The sequence below is a fragment of the Ornithodoros turicata genome, chromosome 10, assembly GCF_037126465.1.
Source record: "Ornithodoros turicata isolate Travis chromosome 10, ASM3712646v1, whole genome shotgun sequence".
Taxonomy (NCBI): Eukaryota; Metazoa; Arthropoda; class Arachnida; order Ixodida; family Argasidae; genus Ornithodoros; species Ornithodoros turicata.
Genome location: NC_088210.1, coordinates 14814513 through 14837232, shown reverse-complemented (window position 1 = coordinate 14837232; position 22720 = coordinate 14814513). Strand labels below are relative to the sequence as shown.

General features: G+C 47.5%; 1 protein-coding gene across 1 annotated transcript in view; it reads left to right on the top strand.

Annotated features, from left to right (window-relative positions):
• Positions 1-5898: 5898 nt before the first annotated feature.
• LOC135370601 (trafficking protein particle complex subunit 11-like) overlaps positions 5899-22720 on the top strand; it is a 58757-nt gene continuing 41935 nt past the window's right edge. The window contains exons 1-2 of the mRNA XM_064604370.1: positions 5899-6023; positions 7796-7862. Of these exons, the coding sequence (XP_064460440.1) occupies positions 6021-6023; positions 7796-7862 (70 nt within the window). The 5' untranslated portion in view covers positions 5899-6020. The remainder of the gene's footprint in view (positions 6024-7795; positions 7863-22720) is intronic.

Genomic DNA, 22720 nt, shown 5'->3' with positions numbered 1-22720 from the left:
GGTAGACTTGAACTACGCTCGAAGCTAGGGGCGAGCAAGTTCGCGCCCGAAAGCCACAGTCTTGAGGGGACTACGACGGTCCCTGAAAGAAACGCGACCTTCGGTCCTACTTTTCTTTCACTAGGAGGCAGCGAAAAAGTGCCCACTTTCGTGAAACCCAGCCCTCCCCTTCCGATTTGTTTCGGTTTCAGTGTGTCTACCGACGTCATGATGACTTTTCTCAGGTAGAGGAGTATTGCGGAACGACACAACCAACATAACAACGCTGCATGGATAGTGCGTCTTGCAAACGATATATGGAAACCCGTGTGCCCGTCCTATACCAGCAGCCAACCATTTCAGTGACTATATAAAGGCCTCTTCGTCACATTTTAATGCCAGAACCGTCGGTAAAGGTACTCTCAAGAGCGTAAAATTGTCTGTGGGTACTTTCTACAAAATATTAAGCAAGCGCTCGTACCCGCGGGAATATGTAGCCAAAAAGGAGGAATGTATAGCCAAAGCTGTTGTGTGTGCGATGAAGCAAAATCTCTTGCTGCACCATCGCTTCATGCATAATCGCATACGTACAGCAGCTGTCGCTGCATTAGCTCAGTCCCCGAGCATTGCACATGATTGCGCCTTACGCGATACACTTCGGTAGACAGAGAATCCAAGAAGCAAAAATCTCGTTTCGGGGAAGAGTTCTGTATAGAAGTGAAGAAGAGGGAGAGCTCACTGTTTCTGTTTTCTCCAGCTTGGAGGAAACCGGTGATCGCGCCAGCAAGACTTTCGAGGAATCTTCTACAACACAAGCCGCGATATATTTGTATGTGTATGTATTCATGTTTGAAATGCCAAAAAAAAAAAAAATGAAAACAAGGAAGCGAACGCCTATCATTTTCAGGACAAGATGAGCGAGCACTACATTTCGGAGTGACAGTTCATTATATATATATAAAAAAAGGAGTCAGTGACAACATAAGTCACACACTTGACCACGCCCCCACACAAGAATCGCTCCGCGCGCGCGAATGTAGTGCAGCGTGGCCAAGTGGGGACTGGGGGGGAGGGAGACAGAGCTGGCACTACATCGCGAAGCGGGGGCGTCGAAGTGAAGCGGGGGGGGATAGTGTTGACGTGTGCCGTCTCCCAACACAGCCTATAACACCATTGGTATTTTTTAAATTTTTTTTTTGAGTATCAGCACAGATTGGCTTATCTCATGTGTGCAATATGCCGGTGCACCTTTGTACGCGTCATATGGACCGTAACTTATTGAACCGAGAACGCACATGGCGAAAGGGTATGCAGACGAAAATTTCGTCTGGCCTCTTTCACAACTTCCATCCCCGAGTGCCATGTTACATTAACAACATGGCTATAAACATGTACTAAAGTAACGTGGCTGAGCCCGCACAGCCAAGCGCACTGTATACTCGCATAACTTGTTGGGTATACACCTGATGAGCCCTCAAACGCAACTGCCGCCGCGCGTTGTATTTCCCAAGTGTAAGTTACTGCTTTCGGGAATTCCTTCCTGAGGTATGCAGCCGCTGTGCCCACGCCCGTATGTAACGTGGAAAACTTTGTTCCCTATTCCATTATTCACGCAAACACTGTGTTTCTAAACGCAGTCCGACGGTATAAGACCACCTCCGCGGATTACGGAGGGGTTTCTTTATTTAAGTCCGTTTTAATGACTTGCAATTTCACGTGTGGGCGCGGTGATTAGTGGAGTTAATTGAATGCCAGGTTGACTGAGGGAAACAGCGAAAGAAGGCTTATCTTTCGGCGGAAAGCATGTTGTGATCAAACGACAAATGTCGGAAGGAAATAAGTCACGAAGGGTTGATTGGAATTTCAATTAAATCCCTTCAGCGACAAAGATTCGTCCGAGTGGGAAGTGCTACCAAATATATAGGGGACATTTCGATTAAAGAATGGCAGTTAATGGAAATGTACCCGCAGTGGAGTTCGAACCCATACCCTCCGATGTCCGGTGAGGGATGTTACCGTGAAGCCGCTCGGAGAAACCGGTAAAAGGGAAAGGTATATATTACCCATATTAAAGGCGTATATTAAAGGTATATATATAGTCGTATTTGCACCGAACATGCCCTTTGAGATGCCCCTTTCGCCGAAACGGTTTGCAAACGGTCTAGCAGGACTTCATGAACTGCCGACATACCTGGAGCCCGATCTTCAACTTTTCGTTATAACCCCATAAAATGCATCAATTAAATGCATCACTTCGTGGTGGTGGTGGTGGTGGTGGTGGTAGTGGTAGTGGTGGTAGTGGTGTTGAAAGGGCTCGCCGTTGTCGGCCCACCCACAAAGGTGGGCAACGTCACAACTAACGCCCTGGGGGGAATGTTCGTCCTGGGCCGACTTCTAAGGGAACTGTGCAGACATATGTCTGAAAGCCTCTGAGGAAAACCCCCAGAGAGCACAGCCGGCGCCGGGATCATTTCGTCGTCGTGGTGGTTGTGGTGGTGGTAGTTAAAAGGCTCGCCGTTACTTCGTGGTAGTGGTGGTGGTGATGGTGAAAGGGCTTGCCGTTGTCGGCCTCACGTATGTGGGCAACGTCACGACTGACGCCCGGGGGAAAATGTGCGTCCTGGGCCGACTTCTAGGAGAACTGTGCCGATATATGTCTGAAAGCGTCTGAGGAAAACCCAGGAAAAACCCCAGACAGCACAGCAGTCGTGGTGGTGGTGGGTGGGTGGTGATAGGGCTTGGAGTTGTCGGCCTCACGTATGTGGGCAACGTCACGACTGACGCCCTGGGGGAATGTGCGTCCTGGGCCGACTTCTAAGGGAACTGTGCCGACTGTGGCACAGCCGTCGTGATTCGCCATGAGCCCTTGCGTGAGCCAACCAAAGCGACTTTCGAGCGCGCGAACTTTAAATATAACGATAACACATGGTATGTCAGAGTTCAAGACCGCGAGGACCTGGCTCTACCGTCTCTTCTTCAAACGGAATGTGGCCCTCGGTTAAAACGCTTTCACTTATTCATCGACTCGCTCTCGTGGCGACGCGACTGCCGAGTGCTTTAGCAGCGCGCCGAATGCAGATGCTCCAGACCATCTGTACCTTTATACACACACACTTTCTCTCTCTCTCTTCCTTTTTCATTCCCCCTTATACGGCATCGCTGCATTCGAAAAAAAAAAAAACATTCCTCGCTCCCGCACACTTTCTCCGAGATAACTGTCGAAGAGAGAGAAACGATACGGAGCCAAAAAGAGGGGAGGGAGGACTAATTCCGTTAGTTCAGCGTCTTTTCCTTTTGCTCGCGTCGTATGAGCACTTTGCCGCAGTTGCAACGCAGATATAGTGCCGTTGTAACCGTTGAACAGCACCGCACGCATAATATACGATTCTGAGCAGAAGAAGGAGAAAGGAGGGGGCGAACGTGCTCTAGTTTTCATTATTATGATACTGACGAGGTATCTATAATGAGAAGATTCTTTCGCAATTTTTCTCTTCTTTTTTATGCGTACGGTCTGCGAACACGACTCTGAAACTAGTGCTATGCTCATTACTTGGCAAAACTTGTTCCTTTTCTTTTTTGCTGTGGTTCGTTTCTTAACTGATATCCCTCTGCATGCGTCATTAAGTGTGTTTTTTTTTTGTTTTTTTTTTTCTGCCTCCCTTTATAGTTGAGGTGCAAGGGTACGCGAGATTCGTTCGAGGAATTCGTACGGTACATATTCTGTGTCTGTGGATTTGCTTCTGTGCAAGGACGCTTGCTTCCGACTGCTGTGCGTTCAGATATTGAGGTTATTGAAAGTATTTTGCAGACTTGTGCCCGTTACTCGAAAAAAGTAATTGATTACCGTTACCGTTACTTCTACGCAAAAAGTAATTGATTACCGTTACCAATTACTCGACTCCAAATGTAACTGAGTAACGAGTAAAAAAGTAACGCGTTACTCCGGTCGTTACTCTGCATTCACGCAAATTATACCTGTCTTTGTGTGCCCCAGAAAAAAAAGAAAAAAAAAAGAAGAAAGGAACGAAAGAAAGGTTCAATAGCGGAACAGCTGAAATAACACGAAAAACAAAAACGCTTAGGACAGGTAGAACTGTACGTCTACTGTATTTATCGGGAAGACGTTGACCCGATTGTGGAAGAACATTGCCTGGAAGCTGGAACCTCCCCATGACTCACTAAACCTCTAAACCTTCAAGTATCACCATACTGGTGTAGGAAAAGATTAGGGAGAGAGACCCTGAAATTCCAGAACGTTAGTACAATGACCTGTACTTGCTCTAGTAGAAGGATCCAACAAAGGCTGACGGCACGAGGGCCTTGACTTTGGGCAGAACATCTGAAAAATAAGTTAATCTCTGCCGGAAAAGTAATCAATTACTGAGTAATCGATTACTCCAAAAAGTAATTGATTACTCGAAAAATTACTTTCACAGTAATGTAACTGATTACTCGAAAAATTACTCAAAAAGTAATTGATTACAAGTAACGCAATTACTAGTAACGCGTTACGCACAAGTCTGGTGAGTTTAGCTGAGTTTAGTAGCTGTTATTAAATCAAAGAGTGATATTAAACGGTAGGAGCAAGTTATTTATTTACGCACGGTAAACAAGACTTTCGTGCACGAGACTGCACTTCTTGAGGTCACAAAAATATGAACATGGTACAGGCACATCTATACAGTTGACGGGGGAGTTTTGGCGCGTGAGAGGGTAACAGTGTGGTGGGAAGGATGCAAATACAGGTAAAAATCAAAAGAACGTAAATACAAAAGCAGGGGTATCAGAGGCGCAACATAACGCTGATACCCCTGCTTTTGTATTTATGTTAATTTTTTTTATTTTTATCTGTATTTGCAATGTTCCCACCATCCTGTTGCCCTCTCATGCAAAAACTCTCCCGTCAACTGTATATATGTGCCTGTAGCATGTTCATATTTTTGTAACCCCAAGATGTGCAGTCTCGTGCACAAAAAAGTCTTGTGTACAATGTGTAAATAAATAGCTTGCTCCTACCGCTTAATATCACTCTTTGATTTACTCACCACCGGCAACATGACATCGCCTATATTCTTGTCTTCGTATCTTCTAGCTGTTATTACTTTATTTATATGTATAGAGCTGTGGTTCCGCTTTCCTCTTGTGTTTCCGTTCGTGCTCTCGAAGCTGTTCTCAGAGCTGAAGCCCGGCCAGAATAACATTTTAAAAATGATCCTGTTTTTATGGAGAAAATAGTTGTAAGGTGGACAGATCACGATAAGATAAGATAAATTGTTTGGTGTTCCTACGCCGTGCAACCGACAGCTCTTACGCCACGGTACAAAGGTCTCCAGCACTATAGGATTCGAAAGTATACCAAGGGGTGAAGTGGTTTGGCTTGGTCGGGATCGGTTCGCTTCGGTCAGATTAGGTTAGGGTGGGTCGACTTCACTGGCTACTCCAATAGTTGAAATATGCTAAAGCATACCACCATCGTATGAGCAAATGCCTGGAGGAGGCAAGGTCTCGGGGTTTTTTACATTATGCATCATCGTATGAAATCTGTATCGGTGTCGTTTCTTTCAGACACTGTCGTACGTGTTGATGACATGCATCTGATAAATTATCTGGTGCTATCTGATACCAGATTCCGGGCAGCGGCTGCCCTTATCTCTTTTCCCCGTGCGGTTATATCGCGATACACGACATTTACTACGGCGTAGTGTTGGCTGCTAAGCGCGCACGGTCAGTGCATCGATAAATGGCTTGTGAAGAACCGACAGTACAGTAGAGAGACAGGAGCCTTCCAGTCTCTTTCAATGGAAGGTCTCCAGCCTTCCAAATGGAATTGGAAGGCATTGGACTGGTTCTATCCGGATCTGCTTGCGTCTTCATCTAGCTATTTCAAATGATGTGCTGGCTGTCCGGTGAAGCAAATGGAATTGAAAGACTGGTGCTATCCGGACCTGTATGCGTCTTCTTCGAGTTGCTTCGGACGATGCGTTGGCTATTCGGTGAAGCAAATGCAGGTTTACAGTAGGCCGTCCTAGCTGTAATGTGTAATGGTGAGAATTTCATGCTTTGTTTTGTGTTAGAGCTTAGTTTTAGTGTGCGGTTTTGAAGAACTGAGAGATGTGCAAGTGCCATTCGGGATTTCAATGTCGACCAAGACGACCACATCGTGGGCTTGTACAGCACACTGATTCATAACGGCTAACTTAGTGTGGTCATGTGAAACACAGTGGGAACAACAACAATATTTTCATCATTATGATTGGGGAGCTTCGTCGCTAGGGGCGATACATCTATACCCCATTGCTGCCGGTAATATATGGTGAAATGGAACAATGAGTGGCTACACGGTGAGGACAGAAGTCCTACGATGTTTGGAAGTGCGTTTAGGGCAGAGCGTTGATGGGCTGGATATGGCCGTCGACCAAGCCATAGTGGACCTCATGCAGATGAATGAAAAAAAAAATTGCTTTTGATCATGGTTTTCTCGCGACACTGACCCCTAATTATTATTGGTCGTCACTGAGTTATTATCGTTTATTATCACACATTATTATCTTGTTGTCTCCGCCTTCTTAGCAGGTCAACGTCGCGAATAATGTTACAACTTCCCACATTCCTTAACAATACCGAAATTGTATTTACTTAGTTGATATGGTGCAATCGTGGCAGCGTACGTATAGATGACTTGCATATTTGCTTTTCACTTTTTTCTGCGATGAGCATTTTATTTTACCTGTATAGCTAAGTGAGATTTCACGCATCTTGTGTGCCGAGAAAAAAGAGAAATGAAAAAAAAAAATCTCGACTTGCGAAGCGCTAGAGGAACTTAACAACGTTAAAGTAGCGCGTTCCTTTTATTTGGCAGCGGTATTAGTATCGTGTTGCTTCTAGGGTTTGTAGCGGATGCTCGTATTGCTCGGTGAGGACCGATGCGTCCTACGTTGTCCGTAAAGGTCAGAAGTGCTTCGAGGGCAGAGCGTTGATGGGACTGGATTTGGCTATGGCTTGGCTCATGGCTTGGTTCATGGATTTGGCCATGAATCAAGCAACTGCGACATGGTGAGGGGGACACAGTCCAGCGTTACTCGGTAACGCGTTACTGTGTTACAGCAACGACGTTGAGATCTGTGGGAAGCGGTAGGGCACAGGACTCTCCGTATTCGTGAACGTTGCTGCGAATCTCTCGAGGTGTAACGCTGATGCCATCCTTAGCGTAGATGACAACTCCGGCCTTTCTGTTTCCAGGGCGTTTGTCTCCAGTGATGTAGGAGAAGCCCTTGATTTGAATGGGTCTTGAATGGGTCTTGAATGGGACTTGAATGGGATTTGAAGTCTCTGAGAGGCAGAGGAGGGAGGCCTGTCGAAGGCAGGGCTCCTTAGCTACGTCAGACCAGTGCGCCTTAAGGAAGAGTAGGTTCAGTGAGGCTATCAAGAACGAGTCTTGTCGTGACATGATTCGGTTTGCTTCTGCCGTGACCGTGTCGAGCTTGTGCGACTGCAAGCTGTGGAACCCGTCTGAGAGACAGCGGTCTGGGGGTTTCCTTCTTATGGGACAAGCCGCTGCTTTCGTTCTCCCTCGATCTCGTTTTTTGCACACTTTCATTTAGGCTTTTTGTGAAGCAATATAGGCTGCAAACGTGTTAATAGGGAGACCATCTCGATTGGATCATTTGGACTTAACCCACAACGTCCGCAGCTCCTTGATACCGTGGAACTTCGTTTGAGTTTTGCAGAAAATTTTTGGAGAATTGCATTGGCTAGGAATTGCCATATCATTATTGTTCGGAACATCTATAGGCGCCACATGTTTCATTTGTTGCAGGTTCCAACACCAGTACTTTTCATCCATCGTTACCAATGTCTCGCAAAGGCCCTAGCGAAGATTACTGGTACGTATTTTTGCACCATTCCGGGCCAATAAATGATAATGCCTATAGTTATTGGCACCGCCTACGGATTGCAGGGTCTCCACTCACAAAAAGTCATGGCAGGTATAAAGTTACAACTTTCACATATAATTAGAGGGGAAAGGCAGGAGGGAAAGAAAGACATCCAAGCAAGTGTTTAGGGGAACGGAAGACGGATTCCATGCGATGGATATCCAGGACAGGGATGTTAGCCGAATCACCCTCTTTCCCCCCATCCCTAATTGCTTTCACAAGGGCACTTTTATTGCGCGGCCGTCGGAAGAGGTGGTTTGTGTGTTTTATGGCGTTTACGATCCAGATCTCGTAAAAGTTGCGGCACTCAAGAAAGCAGTCCTGTCGGTCTTCGTAGATATAATCTGCCTTTCATCAGACGCGTGGTAGCTTCCCTTCTAGGAAGTCCCGTATCAGCCGTTGGGTTTGCACGAGAGCTATATGCTATCGTTGCTCGGCGTTATTGCTGTTAGCCGTCGAGACACCGGCTCCCGTGGCGTAGTGGTTAGGACGATCGCTTTCCACGCCGAGACTGGGAGGCGACACGGGTTCGAATCCTGTCACCCCGGCTGTGCAGTTCTGAGGTTTTCCCTGGGTTTTCCGGTAGCCAGACGAATGTTCGTACAGTTCTCCCTGAAGTCGGCCCAGGACGCATACTAGCCCCCCCCCCCCCCCCCCGGGGACACCCCAACCCGACACAGTTCCCGACCGGCATAGTTCCCCCTGAAGACTGCCCTGGACGCATGCTAACCACCCCCTGTCCCTCACTCCTTCCTGCTGTCCTCTCTCCATCTATACACGTCTGTACGCCGCTCATAGCCACAGTTGCTTCGCGGCGGAATAAAAAACAAAACACTTGTCGAGACTGGGAGGTACGCGGGTTCGAATGCCGGTGCCGGCTGTGCTGTCTGGGGTTTTTCCTTGGTTTTCCTCAGCCTCTCTCTCAGACATAGTGTCGGCACAGTTCCCTTAGAAGTCGGCCCAGGACGCACATTCCCCCACGGCGTCAGTCGTGACGTTGCCCAGCTATGTGAGGCCGACAACGGCGCGCCCTTTCATCACCACCACCACCTTGTTAGTTCTTAGCGCTGCTAGTTATGGCCACTGAAAAAGTACTATTTATTACCGGGACGAAGTAAGATATTTTTAGAATAGGGGATCCAAGCGGTTTGGGCGGCACCCAAAAGAAGCACCGTCTTTTCGCCCACTGCGCATGCCCATAACCCAAACCGCGCTTTGGGTTTTGAGTATTCCCCACTATGTTTGATAGGAAGGAGTCCCAAAACCGGCTAAACTTACTTCATTTTACGATGCCAATTATTTTTACTGCAAACGATGCAGTATGTCAACAAACCGCGACTTTTTTTTCTTCTTCTTCTTCTTCCCTTGTAAGGCTCGGTTGTTACACGTGGCGGCGCTGCAAGCGATCGAGGACCGCATAGGGTGACTGCACCTCCACCCTACGCGCAGGCATCCTTTAGGACAGCAAGGACGCAAGCGCACCGCTTTGCATTGTGAAAACCCTTTTATAAAGGTCGAGAGAGACGCTGGGTGTATTTGAGCGCTCGACTCTTGAGCACCTTATATATCCATGTATGCACCACACACGACCTACTAGATTATAACGACCATGTCATAATCGGCAACCCCTATGAGGAGCCCGTCTGCACGATCCGCTAGGGGCGCTACTGATCGGCCTGCGAGATCTACATCATGATTGGACGATGGAAATTTGAATTTGGAACGCGCAGAAGCGGACGTACGACTACCGTAGCAGACGACAGCAACAGCTCCTATGAAAACGCGTAGAATGATGACGATAACCAACTTTAGAAAGAAGCATCTCCCGTGTGAGACACTCACCGCTTGTACAAAAAAAAACTAAGGTAAGCTGAAGTACAAAGCATTGCAGAAATTGAGGAAACAATAAACGGGCCGACGAGTAGCGCCACCGCTAGCCTCCAAATACGGCGCTGGGAAGGGGTGCCTATGACATGGCCGTTATAATCTAGTAGGTCGTGGTACATGCACATATCATCTACAGAAAGTTTTGCCGGAACAGCAGGGTGGGGCATGCTGCTTTACACACCAGCAGCACCCTGGTGAGTAAAAATACACACCAAATCTTGGCAACATGCTTTCGGCGTCTAACACCGGATGTCCTGGTACGAGCACGCGAATGGATTATTCTGGTCTTATTGACTGGCGAGTACAGGGTCACCGCTTTCATCCTCCGACGCTTTATCCCAGTTTCCAGGATAGGCATATAGCGTTTCTGAGCCATGCGGCGACAATTCCCCACCCATCTTACGCAAGATATTCCTCCCATAAAAAGGGAAGATCGGCTGGTCCTGTTCACGCTCCTAAGCGAACGTCGCTTCTTTCGTAACGTTACAGGTCCACCACACTGGACACAAGAGTTCAGGTGACGCATTAATCGTCGGGGCTCAGATCCTGAAGCTAGATGGCATCGATGGAGGATTACGTAAGGCGTAACTGCGTGAACGAGTCTCTATATCGATGTGTGCCCTCACGCATATAATCCTTGTTTACAGACTGTAGAGGGCGGGTATTGAACAAGGTATGAGTCTCTTACGCAATTTCTCTTTCTAATCGGGAGAAGTGAGGAAAACGGAATGTATACGTTCTTGGAGGAGTTGGTTGATAATAGTAACTTTTAGATGATAATTCTAATGATAGACCTCTACCCGGGAAACGTCACCATGACGTTGGTAGACAGACTGAAACCGAAACAAATTGGAAGGGGAGGGCTGGGTTCCACGAATGGGCACTTGTTCGGTGCGCTACAGCATTGCGCAGCTTTGCTAGTGGCGCCTCTAGCGAAGCGCAGGTCGCCTATTGAAAAAAGTAGGACCGAAGGTCGCATCCCTTAGAGTCAATAAATAAGTAGCGACACTGATTTCTAAGAGCGAGCATGCGCCATCTTGTTACTCTAGCGTCCCCTTCAGGGACCGTCGTAATCCCCTCAAGACCGTGGCTTTCGGGAGCGACCTTGTTCGCCCCTATAGCTTCCAGCGTAGTTCAACTCTGCCAAAATTGGTGGCGCTGTCAAACACTATGACGTCATTTGTTTACAAACACGGAGAGGTCTAACGGTGATCATCAGCGACGCCACAGTGGTCGGGTCTGTGGATTAACTTTGCCCACTGAGGGTTCTTTAGCGTACACCGAAGTCTCGACACACCATACTTAACGTCCTTGTACCCTTTCCACCAAGTTGCCCCCGTCTTCGGCCGGGTTCGAACCCGCGATCTTGGGGATCAGCAGATGGATACACTACCGACTGAGCCACACCGAGGCCCGCGAAAGCGAACCCAATCGCTTTGGGGCTCCAAAGATATGGCGTCGTTGGCACTGCGCATGCCCGGAACGCAAACAGCGCTTTGGGCACCATTTCTCGAAAACTGCGTGCGGCCCCAAAAGCTGGCTTGCGTCGCTGCCGCCTAGTATCCGCGTGAACGTGTCGTCTGGAAACGGCCGAAAACAGCAAAAAAGCACATAAAAAAAACAAAAGAAAGAAACCGGTTTCGTTCTACGATTCCAATCATTTTTGCTACTAATAACGCAATATGCTTATAAAAGGAGATTATTGCTCGGTATATTTTTTTTTTTCTTTCTTTCTTTCGTAAGTATAGCTTGTTAGCCATATCGGTGCTGTGTGAGCGAAGGACACAGGTACCCCGCTGCATTATGAAAACCCTGTTATGTAAGTCATGCGCGTGGAGAGGAATAGCGCTTGCGTTTTGGGGTCCGCTATTAAGATGATTTGGGTTGTGAACGCAATCGACTTGCGTACGCCAGGAAGTGGCGTGTTCACGCGTCACACGCGCAGCATGCAAAACTACGTTCTGCGCATGCGTGTGGTGTGTGCTTCAGCTATTACCTTGCGTACGCAGTGCCAAAACTGTCTGGTATTTAAAAAGAAACTTCCACGTCTACAGCAAGTCGACGGATTGTGGGGGGAAATGATGACAATGACGATAAGACGTTGCTTGAAAAACTGAAATGATGGTAAAACCCGGTCTTAAAGAATATAATTTAACTAAGCTAAAATATGTTATAACTAAGCCCCTTGCTTTTCCGCGATTCCGCGAAATATCGCGGAATTCGGAATTAATCGCGGAATCCTTAGTTTGACACAGAATTTCACAGAATCATTTATTTTTAGGGGAGTGCGGATATTAGAGTTCTCCAATTCGACTCGAATATAAATCACTCGGAGTAGTATTCGATTCGCGAATCGAATACCCAATATTTGGGTTTCCGGATAATTCGACTATTCGCCGAATACGAACGACACCTCCCGAAGGTGGGTTTCACCTGATGCTTCCCTGCATAAGGTGAAGCCTGCCCTACAAAATTGAAGCCTGCCTTATGAGATCGTCCATGCTGCAAGAAAAACACAGACACTTTGTAGCCTAGCTTAAAATAACGTTAGCCCAAGTTTATTGTGCGTACTTCGCCTGAGGAGAGGACGGTGTCCCTCCTGCGTGCGGTTTAGCGCTGGCAGTGGGGGATTTTTATTTGATGTCTGGGAGGTTGCCTTCAAAAAGTTAAGACTTAAATAATGCCTAAAGCCCCCGGAACAAAAAAAGGGTGTCCTAAAGATGTAACTTCCTCAGGGCATCTATTGTAAACCCCTTCCTATAAAGTTCCTATAAACTCTGTAGATGCTGGAACATCTTTCAGCCAGGTATAAAATGATTGCAGGCGACACACCGCATCAGAGGAGAACACAACATTGGTTTGAATCTGTACTTTCATAAAATATTTTTTTGTTCCCACATTATCCAGGAAAATAAAGTGCTTCCCGTTGCAATCAACCGTTGACTTCTCGCCGCGGAAAATCGTGGAATTTAGAAGTCGGTACCGCGGAATTTTGATTTTGCTGCATCCGAAAAGCATGGGCCTTAGTTACGACTGTTACGTGCCCTTAGTGAGGTGCAACTTATTATTACGCGCTGATAATGATTGATTGCTTCTCTATGATAACACGCCGCTTTTGACAGTATTGTTGTTGTTTAGTCATCTGCAAGCTTTTTCTGTTGCATGATTTCATAACCTACGTAACAGAGTACAACGTATTGTACTGCTGAATTGCATGTATGCCGGGAGGGGGGGGGGGATATATTTATTACAACAAGTTCCAGGGCTTTCGAACCTCGTCAAGCTTTAGAGCTTTTTGTCCGCAAGTCCCCAGTCTTCACTGAAAGAAATGATTAATAATTTTTAAAAAATCAAATGGTTAGAAAGCAAGCGAGCCGGTGATACTGATGTGCAACAGTTCGCGTGGCGTAGTGATGGTTAGGATGATCGTCTTTCACTGCGAGACTAGTGAAGTGAAGTGAAGTGAAGTGAAGTGAAGTGAAGTGATGTGATGTGATGTGAGACTAGGAAGTGATGTGGGCTCGAATCCGGGCACCCGCTGTACTGTCTGAGGTTTTCCCTTGGTTTTCCTGCTGACTTCCAGACGAATATCGGCCTAGTTCCCCCTGAAGTCGGCCTAGGGCACAAGCCCCCCGTCCCCAACTCCTTCCTGCTGTCCTCTCTCCATCTGTCCACGTCTGTATGCCGCTCATAGCCACAGTTGCTTCGCGGTGCTAACGTACGGGATTTTAAAAAAAATGATACTGATGCATATTGAAAGCGAGCAAGCAAGCGCTATAAATTAGAGTTCCGCGTTCTCTGTTGTAACCGAAAAACATCGAAAATATACGCCGGTATTTTTTCACTATTCGGTTTTAACCGAAATAATCCGAATACAAATGGACGTGCGAGGAAAGATTAGGGGGAGTAATCGCGGCACACGTTAAATTTAACGAAAAAAAAGAGCTCTGCTCAGAAAAAAATAATAATAAAAAGAAACGATTAGGTACCACCACTTAGCTGTGAAGCAATAAAGTGTTCCCTTTGTGGTGCCACACAGCTGGGCTAATTTTGTATTGGTTTCTGATTTTAAGGCTGCGCAGAGACGCACAGCTTTGAAAATTATGCTACGATTTATATTCGCCGATAACTGCAGGGCAAACCATGTACACGACAGAAGAACCCTACTATGATGCACGCAGTGAGCTTCCCTGCCAAACTCGGGGCACAAGGCCTCACGACTAATAGTAACACAGGGGTGTGACAAACCCGCCATTGTTGTAACTACCCTCAAGCGTGTGCCTTTGGCGAACCTGCCATCTTGTCCTGGTCTAACGCCATAGAAAACGTCATTTTGAGGTCTTGTGACTTTGTTTACGTCTCGTTATGTCGCTTACCGACATATCTCCGTCGTCATAAAGCCAAGAGGTGAACATAAGCCTTTGTGAAGCGGGAGCGCACTGAAAGCAACACACTGCTGACATCATACGGCATCCGGCAAGGGAGAATGCAAGTTGCGAAGCCATGTTCGAAGCCGACGACAATGCTGGGTGACGTCACGGAATTGTATGCGTACGATTTTGCCAACGGCGGGGAAATCTCACCGAGCTCCGTCGACTTATTTTTAAATCAATATTTTGAATTTGTAATTTTTAATCAAAAACAGGTTAGTAAATTTTAAAAATCGAGTGATTTTTAAACACACACAACGAGGTTTCGTTGGAATCTCACCGAGCTCCGTCGACTGAATTTTAAATTAATATTTTTAAATTTTTAATGAAAAATACGTTAACTTTTAAAAAATAGAGTGATTTTTAAGCACACACAACGTGGTTTCGTGTTACCGAATGCGAAAAACCCTCTTTTGTTTTATTTGAAATCCAATTCACAAACGTGAGAAGGAAACTCATTTTCGACTTCGACGCAGGAGTCTTAATTAGAAAGTTGCGTGGGGGAAAAAAATGGCGTACTTACGTTACACGAGATTATGCGGCACCTCATTCTGTAATACGACCGCGGAGCGAACATCATTTTCTGGGCCGTCATCGAAAGAAACCAAGTGTGGGAAGTTTGACGTACGGATCTCTCTTCTTCTTCTTCTTCTTTTATGGTATTGTTTCTTTGTGCTATACCTATTCTTAAGTTTCCAGTTTACATTCTGATAGAAACTGAAGAAAGTTGAGAAATATAACGAAGCACCTACAAGCAGGGACGGATCTATAGGATTTTCCCGAGGGGGTGTCCGCTGTCGACAAGTGCCACGTGTATGCTGAGATTGGTCCATTGAACCCCATGTTCAAGTCTGGAATGGACGATTTTAAAAAGATGCGCGCGCCATCAAGCGCGCGGCGCAAGGCAGCATGGGAACTTTGAGGGACACTGCTCCGTCGTCTGCTTCGGATATGCTTCATATCGGCTGACGCTGTGGCTGCGCACACCGGGAATGTTGTTGTTCTTCTTCTGCCTCCGCCTCTGGCCGTATCGTAATGCTTGAAGGCGCCGTAAGTTCCCATGAGCCCTTGCGTACCACAGGTGGCGCTTGCTTTTCTAAAATGGTCTATTGGAAAAGATCCGCGCCTACCTACGAGTAAAGGAGATGAAGAATAGCAATTGAACTTCACTCGCCCACGCCATGGCGCATTTCTTGGAACAGGTTCTCGGTTTCCTGAGTGTTTTCAGCCACCGGCTTAAAGGTACTGTAAAGCAGTAGACAAGCATGGTATGCCGGTGATGTGACCTGAGACTTTGTTGCTTCTAAATACCATATGCGGAACCATACGACCGACAACGCGCTATAAATATTTTTAATTTGCCATGAAAAATGCGGCGTAGTGGAGCGGTGCGACGCCTGGTGTCAAACAACCCCCTGTACAGCGGGCAACACTGAAAATTGGTATTACACACTATTACATCGGAACTTCGTTATTTTAGTAACCATATTATTAGTTTCCCTGTTTACCTATGCATTCTGAAACCCCTGTTAACAGCGTTTTTTGCGATGTAACCCAGCGCTGGCCGTTGTTCGATGGAGGCTCTCCCTACTTCTCTACTGCGCCTGCGCGCTCCTTCTCTTCGCGGCCTGTTTCGAACGAACAAACTCTCTCTGTGAACCTCTGTGAACAAACAAGTCCCGACGCTGTCTGGCCTCTTGAACGTCTGACACATTTTTTTAAAGGGCTGAGCATTTCATTTCAGTTGGCTTATCCGTTTATCCTCAGATGTGGATCGTTGTGTGAATTGCAGGGACGGATTTTATGGTGGATTGTGGTGGATTGTTATGTCGGGCCCAGTGTTATACGCATGGAATGTGGTTGCCGCCGTATGTGGCAGGAGTACGGAATCATTTCGAATACCTAGCACAGTGTTGCCCGTAATCTTTAATTGTAATTTCCTAATTAATTGCACCGTCGATTGGAATGCAACTTGCGTAGTTTTTGTCGTGGTGGCTTGGACTATCGAATAGCCACACTAAATGACATTTGATCGGTGCTGCTTTACAGTACCTTTAAAGTTGCCGCGCGGACTCTTTTTAGTTCTGGACAAATGCGGTTACGGAGAGTGACAGTTGATGAAAGGTACAGGCAGTGTGATTCGAACTCGTACCCTTCGATTTCCGGTCCTGAATGATACTTGCTACACAATATGCGTGACGTCATATACCAATGCGCCGGCGCTGCTATCCTGTTCGGTGGGCAAAAACCGCGCGATCCTCGAGTCACTGGGTGCTTTCTGTCGTTATTAAAGGTGTATGCCGCAAAGTGATGTATTAAATTGGTGTAAAGCTATTGGATGTGCTACGCGGTGCAGAAAGGCCAATTACGCCGTACACACCATGCGGTTTCCTACTCCTTTATGCTCACCTACTCCTTTTTGCTCACCAGCGACGTTTGCTCCATGCGCGTGCATGCACATGCGCAGATGAGCCCCCTTGTTTACAAATAGAAATGGGTCTATTCCCACACCAACACGTTACCCCCCCACCACCACCACCACCACCACCACCACCACCACCGCTAGTTCATCATCATCAACTACTGCCGCGTATCTTTCCCTCAACTAATCCCACTGCCAGCGGCTTTCCTTCAAGTGCCATTATGAGGCTCCACAGTTGTGTTCGTCCTTCAATGTTTCATTACCTAATTGACTGCTTCGTTACTTGTGTAAATATGATTTAAAATGCAAGCCTGGACTCGAGTGGAGCACCACATGGAGGGCGGAGCTCCTCTATGTCGCCGCCCATATTTGGAACAGAGACTGTTCTTCTGGGCCTTTTCCAGTGGCGTAGCCACGGGGCGCAGGTGGGGGTTGGGGGCTTGGGGGAGCTTGAGCCTCCCCCCCCCCTTTACCTGCCACGGGCCGACCCACGCAAATCCTGCACATCCGAAGAGGAAAATTATATATATAAATGATGGGGGGGGGGGGGGTCCAGTATTACGATCGCGAAAGTTCTTGCAGTTACCGGCGTCTATCTAAGCAGCAGAGCCGTCCCGAAAAAGGGAGGGGAGGGACGAGAGGGGCAGCCGCCCTGGGCGCCGGACGGCAAGTCTGGATAGCGCGGCATAATTGTCACTCGCTCCCCAAAAAATGGGTTCCGTGTTGCTCATATAAACTACAAAAAAAAAAGACGAAGAAGAAAGGACGGTGTTATTCATGCCGTTTTCAACAGGTGCATTCTTTTTGCTTGCACTGGATTGCACTAACTTGAACTGCACGCAAGACGGGTTTTCGTGAGCTGCACTTTCCAGATGATAGGAACTTTATTAGTAATGCCTTTCTTTCCAACAGAAAAGTGCAGCACGGAAATAACCCAGCTCGAATGTAGTGCAGGAGGTGCAAGCAAAAAGAATGCACCTAACGCTTCCAGTTTGGTGCCAAAACGACATCCGGTTTCACAGCAAACACGCTTTGCCCCAACCACTGTGCTGACTGATACAGTTACCGCTTCTGATTTGAGGGGAGAGAGAGAGAGAGAGAGAGAGAGAGAGGGTCGTATAGGCCGCCCGTTTTCAACAAATGAGGAAAGGGAACGATATAATTCCGCACGGCCGCTGGTTCCGAGCGTCCTTAGTCGCGGAAGGAGCGGAACTCTTCGTATCACCGGAAGTTGTGGCGGGGACTTGCGTTTACCCGAGAATGTCGTGTATAAAAAAAGCGGCACATTTTATTCCCATCGTAGCACACTAGAATTGTGCGACCAACTACCGCAACTCACACGGATTCACCGGGGCGGCTGCCCCTCTCGCCCTGGAACGGCTCTGGGGTCGGCTGAACGGGACGTTGTCCACCTCTGTGAGGTCGACAACGGCGATCCCTTTAACCAGCACCACCACCACCGGTCGACTGCTCTGTGTCAGACGCGGGCAACCGCAAAGAGAAAGAAAGAAGAGAGAAAGCGCGCGCCCAACGTGACGTCACAGAATGACAGAAGGAAAAGAAAGAGGAAGAGAAGGGTAGGCAGAAAGGTCAAGGGACGGTCCGTTCTGTTCCAGTCGATTTGGAAACTATAGTGTCATCTTGTTCCTCGTGGACCACTCACCCACTACGTTATCGAAAATCCCACGCGAAAGACTGGCGTAGCTTGACTGTTATTGGATGGAATGCATGGTAAGAGCAGACGCCGCATGTTGAGAGTATGCCGGGATTCCCTCTCTGGAAAAACGAGAAATACGACACTTCCTAAGAACCAATGAGGGCGCGACATTGAGAAAAGGAATGCCGCGGGTGTCTCACAGAGGGCGTCTGGTCCCCCAAACTCACCTCGGAAAAGCGTGCAACGAAGAAGGCCGCCACTAGATACCCCACTGTTGCCGTTCCGGATCACTTCAGCGCGCTAAGTTTAGCGGCAAAATGTTTTTGTTGTTTCTGCGAATGAATCTAGTCTTTATATGTCCAAATAAAATGCGTATAACAACTTTCTCTGTCGTGTTTCACTTTTTGGTCCCGTTTTTAAACGTGTTGAGCGATCGGAAGGATCTAGTGCACGGCTGCGTGCATCACATAGCGTACGTGTCGTACCAGGCGCCGCAGGCGCTGCAGTCGTCCATTTCTCCTTCGGTGACTTGGCCTGGCTTGGATTGTGCTTCAACTGGATCTTTAGCGCGCTACAATCCACGCAAGCCAACGTCTGGTAACAATGGGGTATCTAAGGGCGGCCTCCGGCATTGCACGCATCGGGATAGGAACAAATACATGGGAAAATGGCGACCTTGCGGGACCTGGCGGTGCCTTTCTCCTCTGAGCGCCGCCCTCTCACTTTTTATCGTCTCCGGTTTTATCGTCGTTTTACAATGTACCAGCTCGCCTGCACCCTTGCACTTCTACCATTGCCCTCTCACTCCTCCGCTTAGAGAGTGACGTCACGCCGCCGGGGCCTCTGCAGCCGCGGAAGCAGCGCTGATCTTTAATGTCGAAGGACTTTTCGAACGGAAAAAAATTAGCCAAGGAGATTCGATACCGAATATGGTGGCATCGCGGTCTCATAGATGGGTTTCCGTATGCGATCGTCTCTTTAAAATACACGATTTCCACTGGTCAGACAACGCGTCTGTCTGTACAGTCAACCTTCGTAAATATGACCCCCAGATAATCTGACGTACGCGCTTTACGACCATACACCTGGGAAACAACGGGGTGATACCTCTGGAAATACCCCCGTTAATACGATAATTCCGCATTATGACCGAAATTTCCGGGAACAACCATGGTCATAATAACGAGGGTTCACTGTATTCAAATTTTAAAATGCCAGGGTGGCAACTTGAATGTTTAATACAGTTTACGCGGTCGTGGCCATCACCCGACTATTTTTAATCGCAACAAACGTCTTTTCGGGGATAAGAAAAGGGGGAAAGAGACCCGGACTAAGCACATTTACCGCAAATGTCTCTCGAGTCCAGTTCATCACGACATACACGCGCCTGTGGCATTGCCGAGGGAGGAGGAAACCATTTGTGCCGACGAAACGTGCCTTGTAGAACATTCCCCCGTTGGGACGAGCACGAATGCTTGAACCGCATGAATAATGAAGTTAGGTAGAACAACGCGAGCGTTGAGAAAGAATGGCTCCGCTGTGATATCTATGTAGGCGGGAAGAGTGTGGATTAAATCCTTCGTGTATAAGTCGTTACGCAACTGCATCTGATTGGAGCGTATATGTTAAAGGGTTTGTGACGACTTGGTACGTGCGGTTCATTGCGTAGGGCACGTATTGTATTGCACGTAAGAGTATTGGAGGAGAAGAGTTTTTCATTGTGTGTGTGTTAGCGCCACGAAGCAACTGGTGTTATGAGTGGCGTATAGACGACCTGCTTATCCCCTACGTCATTTGATTACGTAACGCCGCCGCGCAAAGCCAACACCACCTAGATAGAGAAAGCCTGCTCACTCGTCGACGTGACGTAACAATTAAGAGTCAGCCAATCAGGGCCGTGTTTACAACGGCGGCAGCCAATCACGAACGTGCTTTCAGCAGGATCGTGGCCACGGAGAAGAAACACCGTCGTCTGCGAGTTGTGATTGAACGTCCTCGCGTACTAAATGGAAAAACTTGCAAGTAAAGCGCAAAACCGACGGATTTCACAAGAGCACGCATGGCGGGTATCAGCTGATTTCCAGGTCAGCACCCAAGAACCTTTTCGGTGGAATATGAGCGATTATCCAGGCGGGCGAGCGATGACCCAAGGGTACGGTGTGCACTGTACTTCGGGCAGTCTTGGAGTATGTGACCCACGTCTTCAACTACACCATAAAGTACGCGGTTAGGGAAGAAACTTAAACAATAGCCGGTCGCAATGGAAGCTTCCTTTTTGCCATGACAATTGGTTCATCTGATAAGAAGCATTTTTTATTTACAATTTACGACGAAAGCGTGTGAGTAGAGTAAAAACTGTCCTCCCAGCAGAAACCTCTCAGTGCTATTCTGGACGAGACAAAATTCTACCGAAGGCTTTCGCAGGTCGCATGCCTCGTTCGAGAACCCGTGAGACACAATACCACAGGAATGCTTTTCAAGACAGAAGATACGGGCTTTCTGCACTGATCATAGCTCGCAAAGTCTCGCGGCAGATATACCGGCGTGGACCCAACGCGACACTCGACATAGATAACGTCTTTCAGGGACATGAACCCAGTACTAGAGAACTTCTCAAGGTGTATCCTCTTGTCGTCTGATGTTTGTTGTTCCGCTGGCCTACCTATTACAACGGAGCCGCTCCACAGTCTGCATTCATTGCCCATTTGGTCTGCAGCCAAACGCCAACTCTCTTCTACACCACTACGCCCGTTGCCATCGCGTGGTTCTGTCCCTGGTAATTTTCTTTTTGCCTCCCAGAAAAGATTGGATGAAATGTTTTTAGTTTCACTTTGAGCCGATGTCCCCATGGGTATGTCCCATTGCGTGCCCTCAACGGACAGCATGTCTCCTGTAGAGCTTCGTCCGTCTTGGTCAGCACGGTCGAGACACAGTTCTGCCAGGTCAGTAGCAAAGCTATCAGCATGCTGACTAGTATATAGATCCGACATCCAGTCATGCAGTATATCACGAGTATGCGCGATGACTTCCTTACAACTATCCTTATCGAACTCGAGCAGTGCCCGCGTCTCAGTAGTATGCCCAGTGTCTTGCGAATCACAAACTCGCGTTTCATTGTTCCCATCACTGTCTTCAGAGAATATGGGAAGCGAACTTCTGTACTCTAGTGAAGACGCTGCGGGAGGTAGTAGTACCTCAAACTGTGTAAATCCGGATGTACTGCGGTCTTGACACGCACCTAACAAGGACATAAGTGTCCCATGCACGTCGCCCCGGCTGTCTGGCACAGGAAAAATTGCCGTGTCTTCCGTCCTCTCAGTTGGGCTCTCCAACAGCAAGTCGGTCTCACGGTAAACTCTTTGATCCTTATCATCTGGTTCATTGCATATGCCAAATGGAACATTTTGGAAACCCTCCGTTATGCTGCTTTTGACTTCTTTGCCTGTTATGAAGTCGTTCATCTCCAAGGTAGCTTGAACAGTTCCATAAGCATTTTTGTCTGGTTCGCTTTCTTTGAAGTCAAACTGTTGACCAGTAGTTCCTCCTTCAACATCCCCTTGATCCGGAGTAATACTTCTACTTGTCCTGCCTTCTGGAGTGTGGAAGCTGCCCTCTCCAACATTCTTATAGATTACATTTTCATTATCATTGGCGTCCGGGTTATCATGTGTAGAAAATAATGATTCATCACATATTATTCCGTAGTTGACAACGCCGCTCTCGCCAGAGTCCTTTTCATATGGTCCTATGGTGGTACAGATGTCCCGATCTAAACGCTGAAGTCCGAACTTTATGTTTCTTGCGCTATCCAAGTCTGAGCTGGGAACAGCGCTACTGTTCAGTTCACAATCAAAAGGGTGAATTAATGTCTGGTTGTCGACATCAAAGGACCCAGCGCATGCGCTGTATGTGCCCCTATTGAATATGCCGTTCCCGGTGTTTGCGTAAGCATAATTATTTTTAAGATGTTCGGTCGCACCTCCCTCCCCAGGAACCGGCAGGGACAAGCACGGTATGTCGTCAGAAACTTGGCGGATGTCTTGTGTCTCTGGAAACTCAAGTAAGTCTGCTGTACCCTCACGAAAACTCTCTCTGTTTGATGTCGTTGTAACAGATACTGATGAACTGGATATCGCATGGGCACCACTCTCTTGTAGAGACGATTCATCAGTGGCTGGGAGGAAATGCGTGCTTGTGTCTAAACCTTCATTCTGGTCTGTTAATGAAGTTAGCTTGCATGAGCTTCGGTTCAAAGTGTCCCGGATTACTTCTACACTGACGCTTCGTGTAAGACTGTCTTGGCTATCGAATATTTCCTTCACTGCGCATGCGTTAATATTTCCAACAGGTTGCGTCGTAACTTGCCCTAAGAAAACACAGTTGTTGTGTTCCCTTCTGAGGTCGCATGGAA